The sequence below is a fragment of the Aulostomus chinensis genome, chromosome 15 (genome assembly GCF_037954235.1).
Source record: "Aulostomus chinensis isolate RoL2024-O1b breed Wild chromosome 15, RoL_Achi_v1.0, whole genome shotgun sequence".
Classification (NCBI taxonomy): domain Eukaryota; kingdom Metazoa; phylum Chordata; class Actinopteri; order Syngnathiformes; family Aulostomidae; genus Aulostomus; species Aulostomus chinensis.
Window position 1 is genome coordinate 9,144,958 of NC_141334.1, and position 19,231 is coordinate 9,164,188.

At 42.3% G+C, this 19,231-nt stretch overlaps 1 protein-coding gene across 2 annotated transcripts in view; it reads right to left on the minus strand.

Moving 5' to 3' along the window:
• The window catches only part of LOC147248545 (actin-binding LIM protein 3-like), a 77,784-nt gene that overhangs the window by 26,815 nt on the left and 31,738 nt on the right, over positions 1–19,231 (minus strand). Inside the window, exons 1-3 of one of the 2 annotated variants that reach the window (XM_086179244.1) lie at positions 13,074–13,290; positions 12,567–12,782; positions 8,688–8,855 (exon numbers count right to left, since the gene is read on the minus strand). In XM_086179244.1, the coding sequence (XP_086035370.1) occupies positions 8,688–8,855; positions 12,567–12,585 (187 nt within the window). In that variant the 5' untranslated portion in view covers positions 12,586–12,782; positions 13,074–13,290. Of the gene's footprint in view, positions 1–8,687; positions 8,856–12,566; positions 12,783–13,073; positions 13,291–19,231 lie in introns of those variants that run through there. The other variant, XM_086179245.1, reaches the window with a different exon arrangement.

Sequence of the window (19,231 nt, forward strand, 5' to 3'; positions counted from 1 at the left end):
TGAAGCTAAAATATCATTGCACCACAATATTTAATGATTATTCCTGGGATTTGACTTTTCATCATGAATCCAGCCGCTTCCTTTTACAGTGGTGTCCTTGAAATATAATTCAATTAAAAAACAAAGAAATTCATCGATACAAATTCAGTGACTATCAATTTCACAATCATAATCAATATTGATTAGAACAAGTTTTGTTATAATCGAGCTGCTTTATATTGTTAGTACATCTCATTTTTACAAATGTGCCTCTGCATGCATCCAATTACACCTTTATGATCTTGTTTACACTCCATAAATACACGTATAATTAGATGCGATGCTGTGTGGAAGATGCTTGTTCATGTAAGGAGACACACGAGTGCCCACAAATACCTGACAATACCGCATACGCTGGCAGCTTGATACAGTGCTTTTATTAAATGAAATAATAAAATCCTTCAGCCAAATGATTGCTTTGCAGTGCTCAGGGTGAGGAGGCCGCTGCTGAGCTGGTTAGTTTGTTAAAGGTAGCTGAATAGTGCTGCGCTCCAGCTATCACCGAGAGTTTACATCCGATGATCACTTTTATGTAAAATTCCATTATGAAGTTGTACAAGAGACAGCAAGTTATGTACGGATCGAGGTACATTCCAAAAGTGGAGCGTATGTCACTGTGATTTCAGCTGTAATGCACCAACTCCATTGGCAGAGGTATAAACCCCAGCAGTGACAGCAGCCAGCAGATCAAGATGTCTGACAGTGAAGTGAATGTCTGGTTTCTAATTAAGCTAATGGCTCTAAAGCCTGCAGAGTGAATGGATCGGCTCTGATCCCACCATGTGTGTTAAGTGGCTCAGACAGACAGACAGAGAGAGATACTATAAAACAGCAAAGGCGGTCTAACTGCCTAAACCAGCTATCTAAAGCAACACTTGCATGCCCAGTAGTCCCTTTAAAAGGTCTTATTCTTGATAGAAACTCAGAGCCAAAGACATGACTCTTTCCAGTTTCATTAAAAAAAAAAAAAATAGAAGACTTTAGGAGGTTTTCATGACCCTGGTAACTTCAAATTCAATTTAATGATGCCATATATTACATTGATTATTATCATATTCTACATGATTCTACTGTTCATTGTGCATTTTATCACTGGAAAGCCTGCGACTAGATGATATACTCTAAATGCCAACCATAAAAACATGTATCCCAGCTAACGAGAGCCCCTTAAAGGGACAATTGGAGCGTCCAGTCAACCAAACTGGCGTGCTCCGCTTTTGCTTAATTAATCCTCTCAACTCTTGGCAGTATCTCAGGGGAAGGGAAGTAAAGAAATTTATTTCATTCCTGTACTTAAACTGCTAGCAGGAATCTGTATATTTCTTTCGTATTTATTTACATGATAACTAATCCACTTATAATCTATATTCTCTTCACACATATCTGTATTCTCTACTTCTTAAATGGAAACGGGCTCTATATTCGTATGTCTCCGTCTCTGCTGAACTTAGAAACACCAGACAAGCTACATATGTGAAAGACCCGTGGGGTGCAAGTTTCGTCCCTTTCTCAGCACCTAGATGTGTTCCACTTGGAACGCCACAGAGATAGCAATAGCCTGTTAGCTCACTTGTAGCCTGTTAGCTTGCTTTCGCTGGCACACCTGTTCACTCTGTTCAATCTGCTGCTAAATTGAGAGATCTGCACTGGAAATGTTTGAGGACGTGGACATCTTTTGTTCCCGTAACTGCACAACAACTAGAATGGCCGTGCACAGTTTTTGTTTCTCTGTCTTTGATGTGGTATTCTTGTCATGCTAAAGCTGCTGTTGAACAACTTTTAAATGCCAGCCTGACCTTTAACAGTCTGTCTGGAATAACGCTGTTCACAGAGGAGGAGTTTCAGCCAAAACACACACACACTTTCTCTTTGTGTGTAAGCTGTACATGTATACTCTACATTAACACACAACCATGCGTGAATGAGATGCGTCTCCCGCTGTCCGACAAGTCAAACATCGCTTATCATCCGGATGGATTCAAAAGACAATGCGCTGATGAGTAGAAAGATTCCATCCAGTACACAATATTTCTGTCTTCCCCTGACACAAAGACAAGAGGCCGGTTGCCAAGTTGCTCTCTGTCTTTCTCATCCTGCTGATATTATTCACACTGTCGTCTCTGTCTAAACGGAAGCCTATTAAGATGTGGGAAAGGGAGGGAGCTGTTGAGGCATGGCCTCTCTGGAGGGACTGCTGGTATATTTGGATTTTTGAATGCAGGCCATTTTCCAGATTTGTCCTGCCAGAACAGCCGCCTCTGCTGTGCTTAATGATACTATTCAACCAAATATAAAAAGGATATCTTTGATTAGTCCTGTCTTATTAAGCTTATATTAGAATGCCTCTCACAGCTCTGGAGTGGCCTTGAGATTTGTGCGTGTGTGTTGGCATAGAGATGAAAAATATAGAAAAATATAGATATCTTGATGCCACAATATCTAATCTGTTCCCTCAGTTTATTTATTTCGAGGCCACAAGATATAATCTGTTCTCTCATCATGTCTTGCGGTTTCGATATACATATTTCTCTTTCTCCCAAAAAACAAGTAACTGTCGACATCCGTTATCTGTTGGACAACAACATTTGACAAATAATTCAAGTCTCAGCACTGAAATTTTGCTTTGCTCCTAATACATGAGGAATTAGCAAACCTTAGCTGCTAGTCAGCAGCGTCAGAGAGTAAATGAAAGCACTTTATCCTTGACTACCATTGGTTGTATGAACTGTAGTAGTAGAATGGCTGCACCAACCGTATGTGAGCCTAAATAATTTCACCAAGCTGACTGGAATATAAATGTGGCTGCCTGCTACCATCCATTATTCCCTCTGTCACATGACATTTTAGTCTTCCGTGGACAGTCAGGACAAATCTTCCTGTAGCCACTTGAACTTGCTGACTGAAGCTTTATGTTCAAATGGGTCAAAGACTTGTCAGTCGCCCCCGCCCCCCCCATGCCAGAAGTGTCAAGTGAGACCATTATGACCATGTGTGTGTGACCTCACCCTGATCTTTCCTGACCCCACCTGTTGTCCCGAACACTGAAGGTTTTCCACATTTAGTCTTCGCTCTGAGTGCTGAATTGGCACCGACTGGACAGTTCCCATGCAGCCTGCAGAAAGCTCCACAGCCCCAGCAGTCCTATAAAGCTGATTAACAAGCTAAAGATCATCGGTATAATAAAATATTTCCTATTTAATGAAGCTTACATCAGTTTCTAATTACTCAAGTCTATTAATGTCTAATTGACATCATAGATTTCAGATAATTGCTGAGCATTTGTACTTGATGAATTAGTGGTGGATAGAGCAACAGCGCTTTTACTGCCTCAAGAGTCACCCAGCCCCCGCCGAGTCTCCCCGTGCAAGTCGGCCAGCGAGTCAGCTGTCTGCAGTCGACGTGACTCACAGAGAATAACTGACTTATACGACTCACTCTCACGAGGTAGGATTAACAATCAAAAGATTTCATGGGAAACAATTTAGGCCACAGGTGATATCATGAAACAAAAGGACGCGGGGAAGTGTTCATTTCTACGCTGTAACAGGAGCTCAATAAAGACGCGAATGGCACTGGCAGCGCAGCAGTTATCGTGGCAGTAATCATCAGGAGACTCCAAACAAAGTTTACAACCCGAAACAAATGATCACATTTAAATCACAGGAAGCTGCACTCGCCTTGATGGGGGGGGGGGGGGGTCAAAAGAGCTTTTTGCTTCATCTGAGCTGTAAATGAATCGAAGACACGTCATGATTTAAATGAAATAGATGATGCGATTCGCTGTATTGTAGGTAAAATGAAAAACATTGACATAGGCAATAAAAACTTCTAAAAATGGTGCAGCGGAATCAGTTTGTGTCTCTGCACCGGCCGATACGTCACCATATATCTATACTTTGTCCCTCCACTCTATATACATTATTTTTGTCATCACTTTGTGTGATATTGTGTAGTCATAAACAATTCTGGCTGTGTTTTGTGGAAAAAATGTAATGTTGAAGCAGTGAAGTGTAACATGAACGGCAAAGGGTGTTTTATTTTGAAAATTAACTGGATTCAATGCCGTTCCTGTTTGATCTCCTGCGTGACTCGATTTTGCTCCGTGAAGCTTGATGCGGTTTCTGACAGAAATAGACTACAGGCATGAGTTATTTGCCACACACACTGGAAAGTCTGGGCTAATTCTGAAAAAGCGCTGTGTCTAAAATGTCTGCGATCAGCTCTGTGGGACCCGCTGGAATCCAGCCGTAGCTCAAGACTGCAGACACATTCATAAATGCGATAAATACAAATGAAGCGCATTCTACGTGCATTTTCCATGTAATCATTTCTCCATTCCTTTGTCGTTCCCCAGCTTTTCCTCACTTCTCTTCATCCGGTTCAGCTGCAGCTTGTCAGAGGCAGTTAGTATTCTGTAGCATATTAGATTATTAGATTCAAGCACTAGAAGTACGGGTGCACACATACAAATACAGAATTGGCACAAGGACAGCAAATAATGATTCCTCCGTTTAACGCCAGCGGCACCAGCGAAAGGGTCAAGGGAGGGAGTATAAGAGGCGTAAAATCACACACAATAACATATTCAAGAGAAAGAAAATATAAATGAAAATGTTTTCCCTGAAACACAAATTACTACACACATGATGACAGTCTCATCTTTCTGATTTAGCTTCCAGAGACACCATAAAAACATACATTAGTGCGAGCACGAGCCCATCGAGGAAGGACACACACACAAAAGAGCGCTGCAGCTCAGCTGATACAGCGGTAAATGCTTCACAGTTTGTCCTTGAAGTCTCTTTCGAAGAAAGAGTCAGGCCATCCGTGATGGTCTGTGCAGGAGGAGTGTGTACTAACACAGATAAAACACACTCAGTGTTGCTGCTGGTACCTTCAGGTTTCAAATCTATCTGGGTCAGGTGGAGCAGGAAGCTTTAGTTTGTAAAAAGAATCGTACAAGTCTGTTTTATATTCTGTGAAAGCACCTTTTGCTGCACATCGCAACCAGATGAATAACTCAAGTCATGATCTCAAAAACGAAAAAATACAGCGAGAGGAGACAGAGAATCTGACTATTTGGGCTTTTTTTATCATCATGGCTGAATGTAAGTGGCTGAATATTCTGGTGAAAAAAACTGGGAGTAGAAGAGGATTAGTTTAGACTCAAGGCAAAGGCGAGACATGGCGAAAAGAGAAGAAGGGCCAGATGGGAGTCAAGGGAGAGATTAGGGGAGGCAGAATAAAGAGAGAGCATCATATGTGAGGAGAGAGGGAAGTAGACAGCGAAGTGGAAGAGAGGAACTGACAAGGGAACCCAGAGGAGGTTATCAATAAGAATATCGACCCATCCACACGGCACGCGTCTACCAGCCTCACTCGTTTAGTTGCATCACCACCATTGGATGTATTTCCTGGCTGGAACTGGTTTGCATTTGCTTGAGCGTGATGAGGATGGATCAAAGAGACGGGGGTGGAGAGGGGAGGCAAAATGACAAGGGAAAGGTGGAGGTGACAGAGGAGTGAGAGTGTGAACAGAGGTAGTGTGAATACATGAAAGCGGCTGTCCCAGGGAGTGATCAGAAAGCTCAATGTACGCCCAGATTTTTGTTTGGGCTTTTAATTATCATTCATAGAAATTATTTGGAGATCAATTTGTGGAGCGCTGTTAGCATTACATTAGCCAGCATTACACTAGCTAGCTGTTAGCACCTGCATTTTAACAATCATAAATTCAAGTTACAAATGCAACAGTAGAAAATAGAGCCTTTCTTCCTTTTCTCTCTATAATCTTGTTAAAATCAGCTGTTTCTTCTGATATCAGCAGTAATTAGTTCGCTAGCAGAACATGTCGTAGTGTCAGAACTGACAGTAATCATCGTGTACATTAGCGCACATTTGCATCCATGTCTCTCCACGACAGATGCAGTCAAGCCAGCATTCATGATTAGGTCTATACTTTGCTGTCACAGAGGAGTTGACCTTTGAATTTAAATCGTCATCGCGTCATCGTTTTATCCTTACAGACATTTATGTGAAATTCTGTCGCAACGACCTTGAACTTTGATCACCATAATCTATTCTGTCCATCATTGAGTCCAAGTGGACATTGGTGCCAAATTTAAAGCCATTAGCTTCAGGCCCTCTTGGGTCATTACCTTCATAAAATAGGACAGACAGACAGACAGATGGATGGAAAAATGGAAACCAAAATGCCTTTGGCCATGGCTGTAGCCGAATAATATAAATACGTTCATCAAATACGGATCGAATTCAGAAATCCATCCATCCATCGTCGCCTTCCGCTTATTCCTTACTAGTAAGGGTCGCGGGGGGGCTGGAGTCTATCCCAGCATCTACGGGCGAGAGGCGGGGTTCCCCCTGGACAGGTCGCCAGTCCATCACAGGACCAACATACAGAGACGAACAACCATTCACACTCACATTCACACCTACGGTCAATTTAGAGTATCAATCAGCCTCGTCCCCTCTTGATGTCTTTGGACTGTGGGAGGAAGCTGGAGTACCAGAGAGAACCAACACAGGAAGAGGGAGAACATTCAGACTCCACACAGAAAGATCCCGCGCCCGAGCCGGGACTCGAACCCGGAACCTTCTTGCTGTGAGGCCACAGTGCTAACCACTGCACCACCGTGCAGCCCCGAATTCAGAAATGAGAAAGAAAAAAAAACAAACAATAAAATATGTTCATGGCACACTTAACAGCTTTCTCTCTCACCACAAGAAGCCTCTGAGATAAGCTACAATGTTTATCAAACACTTGAGGAACGGCCAAGAGTCTATAACGTGTGGAAGAGGAAAAAAAGAGGTACTAAAAGCTGACGATTTGATTCTTGTCCATGTCATCAGCTGATTTCTAGTCAGTCCATTAGCTTGAAGTCATTAAGCTCACTCAGCAAGATCAAACATCCATAATAATAAATATCAAAGAGAGAACACTTCCGTCATGAAACCTACTGAGCCCCGTCAGAAAGAAAAGCTGCTTCCACTGATCCAGAAGCAATCCAAGCAGTTATTGTTTTGATGAATTGGTTATTTTAAAGATGTGCGACGAACATGTTTACCGTGTTTCATAAAAATAGAAAACCCCCCTTTTTTTTGGTGCTGCGTGCATTCAGGTGATCAAACAAAGTAAGCATCCTCGTGTGGCAGGAGGCTTGGGGGTGGGAGTGGGGGGGGGGGGGGTGCGGGGGCGCGCGCGTGGGCTCGGCTCTGTGAAAGGAGGTGAGCCGGTTGGAGCCTGATGACGGCCTGAAAAGCTGCTGACTGCACTGCTAAGCCAGCTGCTGACTCCAGACCTCTATTTGTACGTTCCGGCCCACCTGCTCACCAGCGGAACGCAGACATAAAAAAGACACACACAAACTGAAAAATGTTATGTGCACATGCAAACCCCAACCTACAGGCATGCTTTGGTTATAAAGAAAAAAAAATATGGGGAGAAACTTTTTTTTTTTTTAAATGGCTGTTTCATTACAAAATACTGAAATATTTAAAGCCAAACTGTGACTTTTTTTTTTTACTGTCTGCTCACATAAACTACAGACTTCCCAGACTTATTTCTGTATACAAAATCAGAATTTAGCAGAATAACTGGAGGGCCAAATTTCACCAAACTTGGTGGAGGAGTGTGACATGTGGGAAGGGAGATGACATCACATTTTGGGGCAGATTTGATGAATGGGGGGGGGGGGTGACATTCTTGTTTACATTAGTTTGTCTTGCATTAGGTTATGTGCTATCGGAATGAGTTCTAATGCCTTGTGACACAGCGAGAGAGTGGGAGAGACAGAAAGAGAGAGGCAGGGGGGCTGGCCAGTCAGATTTTGTCTTGTGAGTGTTCCTCTTTATGCCAAGCAAAGCTGACAAAGCCTCATATTGTGGCATGTAAGTAGTAAAAGTCTCCTAGAAAGAGAATAACTGCCTGTTTTTTGAAATACTGACTTGCTCCTTTTGAGGCAGATAACCTGCTGATCTTCACTGTGGAATAAGGCTGCCTGCAATTTTTATACCACTGTCTTGAATTCACAAAATAATTCTCAATAATTATATTATTATGTCATCTATAAAAAGTTCACACAAGACAGTAATGATGATATTGTTTATTACCTTTGCTGACGAGGCGTTTACTTGCTGCTTCGTCTGGCTTAGCAGGATAACTCACATAGTTGGGGATGGATCTTGATGAAAATTTAGTTGCATAATAGATGACTGATGACAGAACTTCGGTTTAGGAACAAGCTCTTCATTTGTGGAACTGATCTGGAAAACGGATCTGGACCTAAAAACGACAAGGGCTTGGTGGAGGGGTTGAGGAAGAACCCCTTCAGTTGTGGGCCGGATCAGTTTAGCACAGTGACATTGGCGTTGGTCTGCACTCTTTAAACGCTCCCTAATCTAATATTTAATTATGCGCATGTGTGTGGGTTGATTCCACATGTGCAAACCTGTGTGTCGGTCCAAGGCTGAGATATAAATGAATACAAAACATATGCATGTGAATATGTGCGTGGGAAATGGAAGCGTGCGTGCACGTGAAGAGGCGTTAATGTGTGCAGAGTGTAAGACAGCAGCATATTTGAGAGTGCATAAGTGTGGATGGGTTTTAGTTTAATCTTTTTTTTTACCTTGGCAGGTGAAGCAGTGAACGTGGAAGTGTGTGTTCTTGACGCGTACCACCTCCCCGCGACAAACCTCCCCACAGTTCTCACACACGATGGGCGAATTTCCACGGCTGGAGAGAGGAGAGCTACTGTTGTTGTTTCCCCCGTAGAGACCTGACTGGTACTGAACTGCTGGGAGAAAAGAAGAGAGGATCAAAAACATGTCACTTTGAAGCCCTTGCTTTCGTCTTACAGGTTCTGATCTGATCAAAGAATGATAAAATGTCAAATGACTGCATCAAAAAGGCCCTGTGCATCTTTTTGTTCTTCTCAGACAAGCGTCTTATTAAGACAGGAACACGTGGCAACTCAACAAAACCTGTCCAGGTTTGTCTAAAAATGACAAAAGAGAATCCACAAGTTGACTGAACTCATATTTTCAAGTATCAGTAAAGACGCTGTCTTGCTCCATCTTCCCAATTTGACCTTTAAGTGACAGAAACACTACGGCAACCAACACTGGCGGATCAATGAAGCGGACACAAAAAAAAAGAAGCACAAAATCAAACTGGTAGCAGATTTACGGAGGTGGACTGTTTATAAGCTTCCCGAAAAGTCATTTCTATCATTTCTGCCCCAAAAGGTGCGAGCATCGTCCAGTCCAGTCCGTCTCTTTATGTCGTATCAAACTTTGGTCCTTAGGTTAAAGGAATCATCGTGGTGCTACATGGCTGCAACAGCCTTCAAACAATATTTTCCAGACAAAAGGGAAAATGCTGATTTGGTTAAGACTGCAGCACCAAACCTCTTTTCACCACAAAAGTCATGAGTCATATCCCAAAGCTTCTGCCAAGTAGGGAATAACTTTCAGAGACAATCTGGCTGAACGTCGACCCTGGATCCTGATGACTGCTCTAGGTCCGTGGCTGGATGTAGATACAAACTGTATTTTTCCAGGAATGAATTTCGATCAAATTCTTTCTGTCCGTGTGAAATCGTTGGAAGGAGAAAGTTACATCTTCCAGTAAATCATCTTGATGCTAAAACCTATGAAGAAAAACGTGAGCATGCTTTGATGAGACCACGTATGAGGATATGGACATGTCTTGGAGATAGTATGGATGACGATCTGGAAGTGCTATTTTTGGCAGACAACGTATGAATGGGCTTTGAAGATATTATCTGAGGATTCAGTCCATGCAGCCTTCTTGGTAGAGCTTTGTGCTTTTTAGTTTTGTTGCTATGTTACAGAATCACTATCACACATTAAAGCACATTATTCTCTCGTGGTTCTCAAATCCATTCGTCTACTTGACTCAACTGCTTTTCTCTTTAGTTTGTAGTCAAACAGGTTGTTGTTTTTTGACAGACAGCTAAGATTTTTCTTTTTTTACAGCGCAAGTCACTTTTACTTTTACTCTCTAATCGTAACATACCGTGTAGCGACGGAACACAGCAGAGACGAGCACACATGAGAGAGACAAAAATGAGAGACAACAACAACAAAAAAAGGCACAGTTGGAGCATTTGGGATTACACCTTTTTATCCTTGCTTATGAAACTAGTCAAATCCCTCTGAGAGAAACAAGTCCTTTCTTTATGCTCTCTGTCTCACGCACGCGCACACAAACATGTGCACAGAGCTCTGTCACGGAAGGGCTTTCATCAATATCATAGCTGACTGGTGCTGGTTTGGGTCCCAGTAACAGTCGGATGTACAGTAGTCGACATAATTCAGATACATTACGACCTCCCAGACAACCGCGCAGCCACAGCAAACACAACATGCCGGCACAGTAAGCGGATAACAGCAGGAGAGACTGAGTTGTCCATCTATGAATGTTTTTGGGAGGAAAAAAAAAAACTGGGACAACAATGTTTCCTAACAAATTGTATCACTACTGTGTGTGTGTGTGTGTGTGTCTCACAGACGCTGGCATCAGTTCTGTAGCCAGATGGCAGCACAAGGGTTGGAACCACACACATAGAAAGATCTGAGCCACCTGTGTGTGTGTGTGTGTGTGTGTGTGTGTGTGTGTGTACCAGTTATTCCTTAGAGCCTCATGTTGTGTGGGGACATAAATCTGCTGCGAGGACTCGCCTTGCTTTTGGGGACCGAAAAGCAAATCTCAATGAAGTAAATCATTTGATGTTATGGTGACGAGTTTAAGGTGAATGTTACAGTCAGTGTTTAGGTGGTGAGGTGTGTGTGTGTGTGTGTGTGTGGGGGGGGGGGGGGGTGCTATTTAAGGTACTTTCAGGGACATACTCTTTACAGCAGTTAATTGGGGTTGGCATGTGCAATTGGGGACAAAATGTCTAAAGCATCGGACTCAGTGGTCGCTCTAAATGCTAAACGCCTCTCTCAGAGCGTGGGGACAATCTCCCAGGTTTTATTGCAGAACCAATCCGAAGTCTGCACCTGTAAACACTGTCCAGACAGAAACACATGCACTGCGGGGTGGAGCAGCTACATGCACAGAAGAAAACTCCCTCAAAATTAGTTGGCGTTTGCTTCATTGAGGCAAACACCTACAAAGTCTGAATTTGTAGGTGTTTGCCTCATTTCCAGCAAAGCATTCATCAGTTCATCTTTTATTATGAGGCGGTTCATCCGTACGGCTGGACTCCCGCTCTCTGTAACATCTAGGGGTGAGCATCACTCCCAGAAAGACCTCGACAAAATCGAAGTTCTCACTTCTGCTCAAGTAACTATTTTACTTTCAGTTCAGAGACCCCCTCCCCCCTCCCCGCCCATCCTGACTCTGATACCTGCTCAGGCTGGTAATGCGCCGATTTTTAAGGCCAGTGGTTATCGGCCAGAAGGCTCCACCTCCAGGAAATGTGAATACTCCAAAAGAGACTTATGTTAACGTGTGTGTGTGTGGGAGTGATTCTTTCGTGGTGAGATTGTGATGATGATTCCACTGGACATGTGTGCCATGAGCATAGGAGAAGTACTACACGCGCTTCATAGCATGTGCACGTACGTTGTACACTCAACCTGTAACAGCTGCCAAAACAACAGCAAACACAGATAAGAATAAGATTATAAACATTATACACATCTGACCTGCAACCTTGAAGATGATCTCCTGCTTTCTGTGAAAGATTTTAGGGCACACACACACACACACACACACATCCACTGGAGCCCTCAGTGTTCATTATCTCCCTGAGGTCAGAGGTAGAGAACTCAATGGCTGCTAGAAAGTGAGAGCGTAGCTGCTTGATGTCTTCCTCTGCAGCTCACAGCCCAACAGAGCCACCGCTTGTGTCGAGCATTTTGGAAAATAGATTTTGGGATTTAGTGGTTTCACGTTATTAACTTTGTGTCTCTATATTTAGACACCGGGACATTTTAATATGTGGCCAACACAGTGTGTGTTTCTGTGTGTGTGTGGGGGGAGGTGACAAAGATGGGCTCTTGTTTCATTTCTTTTCTTGACAATATCTGAAAAGCTGTCACAGGTTTATCGACAGCCACAACTTGTTCTGAGAGTAAAATAAATTGAAGGCTGCATTGATTGGCTGAGGAAGTGAAGGAATTTCCTCTTTGAATGAGCACCACGGAGATTTCTGTTCATCCATCAGAACATAAAACAATGAACGTTGTCACCTCTCAATATACCACACACATCTCTGTGTCTAACCTTCCTCGACAAAAGAGCAGCTAATGACATAATGAAATGCTGTGTCAATGAGTGAGTCCCTGATCAATAACCTCAGTGAAGAGCTGTTTATGTCCACTTCAGAATAAACCCTCCCAGGACTCTCTGCTATTGATTACATACACACACACACACACACACACACACACACACACACACACATATACACTCTCTCTCTCCCTCTCTCTCTCTCACACACACACACACACACACACACACACACACAGCTCACCGTTTGTCGGCCCACTCATGGTGTGAAGTGGTCACAGCTTGACTGTTGGATCCTTCAAGCCAGCCACTTCATCCCAGCCTCCAGCAGAAAATTTGACCGAGCGAGCCTCTCCGTCCTCGTCCCGACGACAAACTCTTCCTCTCAGCTCAGCCTGGACGGGGCTTTCCCCTCCCGGCAAGCGGATTACAGCCAAGCAGCAGACTGGACCTCTCCACCCTGCGTAAAAGAGGAGTTGCTTAAATGAAAACTGACGGCAATGTCCTCCTCACGCCTCCAGCGTCACCCTCTGTCTCCCCCACCCATTGCAAGAGTCCATCCCCTCCAGGAGCAGCCTGGAGGTCCGAGCACTCCGCTGTCACACTCAAGTGAGTCCGGGGGCTTCGCTGTCAGAGGGGTCTCTACCAGGCAGGGTGGGCGCCTCTGACGGTGCGAGAGCGCCAATAAGCGTCCGCACGCTAGTAACACACACACACACACACACACACACACACACACACACACACTTGCCTGCCACACCTGAACGTGAGTGGTTGGCTCAGTTGACCTGCCAGTGTCTGTTTGAGGGGATTTAATCTTCTAACTGTGTCCTCGGCGGGTTTGAACGCCTTAGTTACCATGAAGGGTTTATCAATTCGCCAAAATGACTGCATTTTGAGGCGCTAAGCGCGCTCAAAGTCACGGAAATCTGTACAAGCATCAGGTGTGATCCGTCCACTAGTGGGGCAGGTTTCGACCGGCACAGGCCACGCCCATTTCCACTTGTATTCAGTCGTTCATATTGTATGTGTATAATTTTTTTCCCTTGATCCTCCTCTTCAACATTTTGAGAAATACAAAGCAAAATAAACTTTCTGTAACTTTTTGCAGAAATGTACAGAGCCCCAGATTGATCATAGAGGGAAAAAATGTGGCCTGATGATTTATTTCCACAAATAAAATGATTTGATGACACAAGATATAGTTTCCCTTTATCTATCCAGACTTAATATGTGGCCATGTTACCCACAAATTTGTCAAAATTTAGGGAACAAGTTCTGACGATTAAAAAAAAAAAGAAGTGAAATGTGATCAAGTGATTAAGAACCTCCCTGAGGTCAAAACAGGAAGTGGTGCTTATTTTGGCAATAACCTTTTTTCCTGTTAACACATACTTTTTTTTTTCTTTCCAATTTCAGCCTGCTGCCCACTAGGTGGCGCTTTGGAGAAGCCAACTTTCATAACAGGCTGTTAATCAAGTCAGGACAACAACTTTGCACAAAACTATGGATCTGCACTAATATTTTGTTATATTTTTTGATAAAGTATAAAGTGAAAAAGCTGTACAGAAAAACTTGACTCATGAAGAGGATGTGATGTCATATCCCACATTATTTGTTAAGAAAAGTTTTGAGATCTTCATGATGCTGTTTTATGAAGATTGTGGTTTTATGTTATTGATTGTTTAGACAATGTCTTGATGTTCGGTGCTTCTCGCTAATTAATGACGGCTTCAACTCAACTCGGTTTCCTCTACGCTTGACTTACGCTGATAGTAACTGGCTCATAGGCTTCATATATTATTCATGTACGTCACATTAAATGAGCTAACGGAGCAGTTGTTGGAGCATGTGTTGAAATGACACCATCACTCATATCTTTTCAGACCTAATTTTGGATTATTCAATCCATCCAGCCGTCGTAACAAACGCAGGTCACAGTGCAACGGACCACTTTTAAGAGCAGATTAAAACCTCTAAATGGTCATGAGTTGCACGACCTGCAAGGGTTTTGTTTTCATGACTCTCTATTTTCTCAGTGCTATCTGTTCGTGTCTGTTACATTCTAAAAACATGTCATGTCAACACGTTTTCTTTGCTTCCCCTGAAACTGGAGACATGAGGGGAGGACTTCGCCTCATTCGTCATCACCTGTAGCTACAGGAAATCACCAGGAGGTGGCAGTGTGAGACAATGATCGTGGAGGCAGTGAACCGGTCACGACGGTAGAATTGCTCAAGGGGTTCTTCACCTTTTCTACCTCAAGATCCACCTTTTCATACTTGGAACAGTTCAGGGTCCATTGAGAAAACAAAAGAATCTCATATTGTTTTATGTCAATTTAATAATCTATTTCAAAACAAGTACAATAAAAAGGTTCTTTAAAATTCTATGGGTATATTTTCTCAAGAGCCTCTGATATGAGTAGTCGTTTGTTTTGTATGTTTGAAGATGGATTTTTTTAACATAATTTAATTATTGTGCTGTATTTATGAACTTTATATGGTTTGAACATGTACTTTCTAGCATTATTATTGATAAATACTTCCTTTTTTCCCAAAAAAAGAGGAGAAAAAAAAGCATTTTCTCAACCAAAGAAAGTGTGTTTCAACTTGAATGCATTTCAAAGACGATCAGAAACCACTAATAGCCCTCTCATGGGCCCCAGCCCGGTGATTGGGAAACACTGAATTTTACAATATTTTTTTTTTTTTAAAAATCAAAATAAAAACACTAAAATCTTTGACTGGAATCATCAGGATGTGTCCCTGCAGGCTGCACGGGCTGCATCCTGTGGTGGCAACATCAGAATTACTGTCTGTTTACTGTGCCTAAATTAAAGAAAGTCATCTTTATCTAAGTTCTATCAATATACAAACATCAGTCCCAGCCAAATACATGCATTTAGAAATAATTAATCACATCTTCAATTAAGATGTATGTTTCTCTTTTGTGCTAAAGTTACTATCAAGAGGTAAGTCTCAGGTTTGCTTCCACTTGCAGACAACAGTCCTCCATCGCAAAAACATGTTTATTCAGTCACTGCTCAGCCTGTTAGGGCTCACTTCCCTGCAACTTAACACAATGTGAGGGATACTTCCTGCAAACCTCTGTCACTTCCTCATGCCTCCTGCAAACTTTTCAGTACAAGAAAGGAAACATTAACATAATCCCCAAACTGTTATTTGAACAATGGGAAAGAGCGTAAAATCATCATAATTCAGACTTTAAATGAATGTTCATGCGAGGAGATAACAGCTATATTTCTGTTGCCGTCTGCCTCTTTTATGTGTTGACAGAGTCATCATTTTGGTTGCTGTCAAATTTCATCAATCAAAAAGTCAACTGGAAATAGAAAAACAATGAACTGTACATCACCTGGAGAATCAGACCCAGGTTTTCTGTCTGTGCAAACGTTCAAGTGTGATGAATGACCTATTGTCAAGTGAAGCTGTCAGTCCAGTGAAAGGCATGTGCTAGTTTGATCGCTGTCTGGCAACTGCTGAAAGAGGAACAACAGAGGACGACGGTGAAGGTTGCATTGTTGACGAGCAGAGCAGATGCAGAGATGTTGAGTGTTCAGCTTCCCAGCCGGGTTTATCTGCGTGCAAGTCAAGATAACCTCGCATCTGACGAATGATGTAAAAACATGGCGGAAACCACTTCCCTTATCCAATCTGGCTTTTGGGTCAATCTAATCAATCAATCTATCAATCAGATGCTAAATCAAACAGAGAGTTCCAAATTTTCCGTTTAACTCATTTCCTATTTTGAAGGACCAGATCAATACACCCGCATTACTTGTATTCTCTAAACATGAAAAAAAAAGAAAAGAAAATCCTGGTGAAATGGCTGATATTTGAAGAAAACTGACAAAAGATAAAACAAACGTGCGGTGTGACGTCTGAGAGGCCCACAGCTAGCCACATCCTCTTAGACAGGAAGCAACAGGCTTCATAGGAAACGTGGCATAATTAAAAAACCATCAGCCAGCCTAGTAATACAAATGCATCCTCCTGACTTCACCTTTTCCTTTGTTTTCTTGTTTACGCGCCACAATAATCATGAACATTCACAGCATCACATACCATTATCAATTTTTGCCACGTGGAGAATTTTCCTTTATTCTCCTCTCGTTCTCGTTTTGCTCCCTGCCCTCAGGTAAATATCCAGCTCAGACACTTTGGTGCTGGCCAGGTTGTGCATGATGAGGTTTTAGAGTGAAATATCTTAAAAAACTATCACCTGCTGCTGCTGCTGGAAACTGCACTGATTGAGCCAAGATGGTGAAATTGCTTGAAAACCAAAATAAATCACTTTACCAGACTGCCATCTGGGTAAAATGTGCCGGAAGAGCCTCCCATCTAGAGCCAGCAGGCTGAAAAACAGCCTGTGAGGATGCTGAGCAACCACTAACAATGCTAGCACTTTAACTGCTCCATGAGCATCTTCATTTAACTCGAGACACTGCAACAGCACCTGTTTGTATCCGTTGGCCGTTTACCTGTCATTTTCAGTGCAATCAAACTGTTTGGAATTACATGTTTGAGGACTGGGGCTGCTTTGTCTTTTAGGCTCCCAAGTGAATAACTGTTTTATATAGATTTGTGGTTGTGTTTTGTAGCAGTGGAGCCACAATACTCACCACAAGCATTTCATGAAAATCCTTCTTAGGCTACTGTGTACATCAAAAATGAACTATGTGGGATAATTTCTTCATAAATTGTGCAATCAATTGATTAATGCAGCTTTAATGTATTCACTTTCAAATACACGAAGTATTAAAAACCTTGTGGAAGCCAAAAGTAGCCTACAGATATACCACTAAATTGGGAGAACTCTCAAGTCTGCTTCCGAGGCTAAAACGCATCAAAGAAGGTATAAATATTTGTAATCTGTCACGTTTTAAGCAAAAATCACCATCATCTCCATTTTCCGTTGCATAGGAAAAATACAGCGCTGCTAAAATACATTGCAAATATCTTTGATAAGTCGAAATGTGTCACATGCTGATGGACAGACAGACAAACACATGAGGATATGTTCTGATCGTCATCTGCATCGGGCATTGATCTTGTTTTCACTTTAAAAAATGTGTCAGGCAATCAGACGAGAAGCGAAAAGAGCTGAACCATGAGTCCCGGGTCGCACCGTGATCCAGTCACAGGAACACTTGTTGAGGCAAATTTAACCACATCTCTCTTCATGCTAATGCATCTGTCTTCAGGTGTCTCTGATGACTATGACATTACAGGAAACAATGTGTTCACTTCAGGACGTGGTTCGGTGGTTTCGGTGACGGTGCATATACTGCTGTTTGTATGCTAGGCTTGATTGTCTGGCAGCAGACTCATGTGAACACTGCAGCTTGTCATTTCTGAGCTGCTGTAGATACATAGTCATCAGCATGGTGGTGGTGGTCTCAGACTCCTGATGCAGATGGAAATGTTCGTTCTGAGCGAATGAAAACACAATCGTTCTTAGTCCCAGGTGATTATAGACTAATGAGAACACAGTTATGAATGTTATGTTCAGTTTCTGCCAAAAAGATCATTTTAGATCCAAAATACTTCTCCTTTAATCACTGGACTTACATTTCAATAAAAACAGGATCAGCAGGGGTGTAGTGCAACTCTTGACCCTTAGTGTATACTTCACGTTTTCATAATGAAGTATTAAAATCCCATCGATAAATGCGGATCTTGGGGATGTGGAATATATTTTGCTAAAAGCCTGTGGACATGGTGGTAATATTCACTGCACAGCATGCGGTACCTCTACAAAAAGAAAAGACTTACCTGTGTGTGTGTGTGTGTGTGTGTGTGTGTGAACCATGTTTTCATCCATTCTGTTTATTGTGCAGACTCCTCCCAGTAGGAGACATAATTTCAGTTCTGCTCTAATAGCACAAGCTGTTTGTGTGTGTGTGTGTGTGTGTGTGTGTGTGTGTGTGTGTGTGTGTGTGTCTGTCAGGAAAAGGGACAAGGTGAAGGGGAGGTCATTTTCATTGTGTTCGTGTGTTGACTGCGTGCATGTGTGTGCATTGTTACTGACATATCCAGCTCCACCTCTACATATTATAGGGTCATAAGTGTTCTCTTTATGTCAAGGTCCTTTTCTTTAAAGTGAGATTTATTGTAGATAAATAAAGTCCTATTCTAATTTAGGTCAGAGGTGACAGTACACACCTCAAAAATAAAATAAACCACACCTTATGTACAATGTACTTTCTCTCATTTTGGACAAAAATATGTCAAAAGATATTCCTGTCATAGTATTATGTTGGTTCCTTTTCTTCCTCGAACATAATAGAATGCCAGAGGGATTACGTCGTCTTACAGACTAACCTGGAAGTAAGCATCACTGAGGATTCTCCAGACTAAGGCCACTGGGATTTTTCCACTGGATTTTGGATAATCTATGAAAAATAAGATCTGCATCACATAAAAGTTAATAATATTTCCAGGTTATGTTCACAAAGAAAATCTTCACAATGAGCACACTGGTTATTATGATTTTGATGAGACCTCTGACACGTATCGTACGCAAACTCATTTCTGGGTTTTAGACTTCATTATTCCTGCGCCATTATGGTAAAATCTTAATAGCAAAGAGTTTTAGATGTGTGGTGGTGCAGGAACTGGACCTACCCCTTGATGTAAATTAGCATTTTTGAATGTCTGGTTCTGGTTGATGGGATTTTTGAATGTGTTTTCAGTTAAATGCCTTAATGAAGGTCAGTGGTCAACATTGGAATATGCTCATGTTTTGCTCTAAGAAATGAGGCATTTGATTAAATACACTTGGGAATTCAGAAGCTTTTACATATCCTAAAAGAAAAAAGGTGGCTGCTAACAAGAGGCTAAACGAGGCGACAGAGGTTGTCGAGGACATGAAGCGTCATCACGC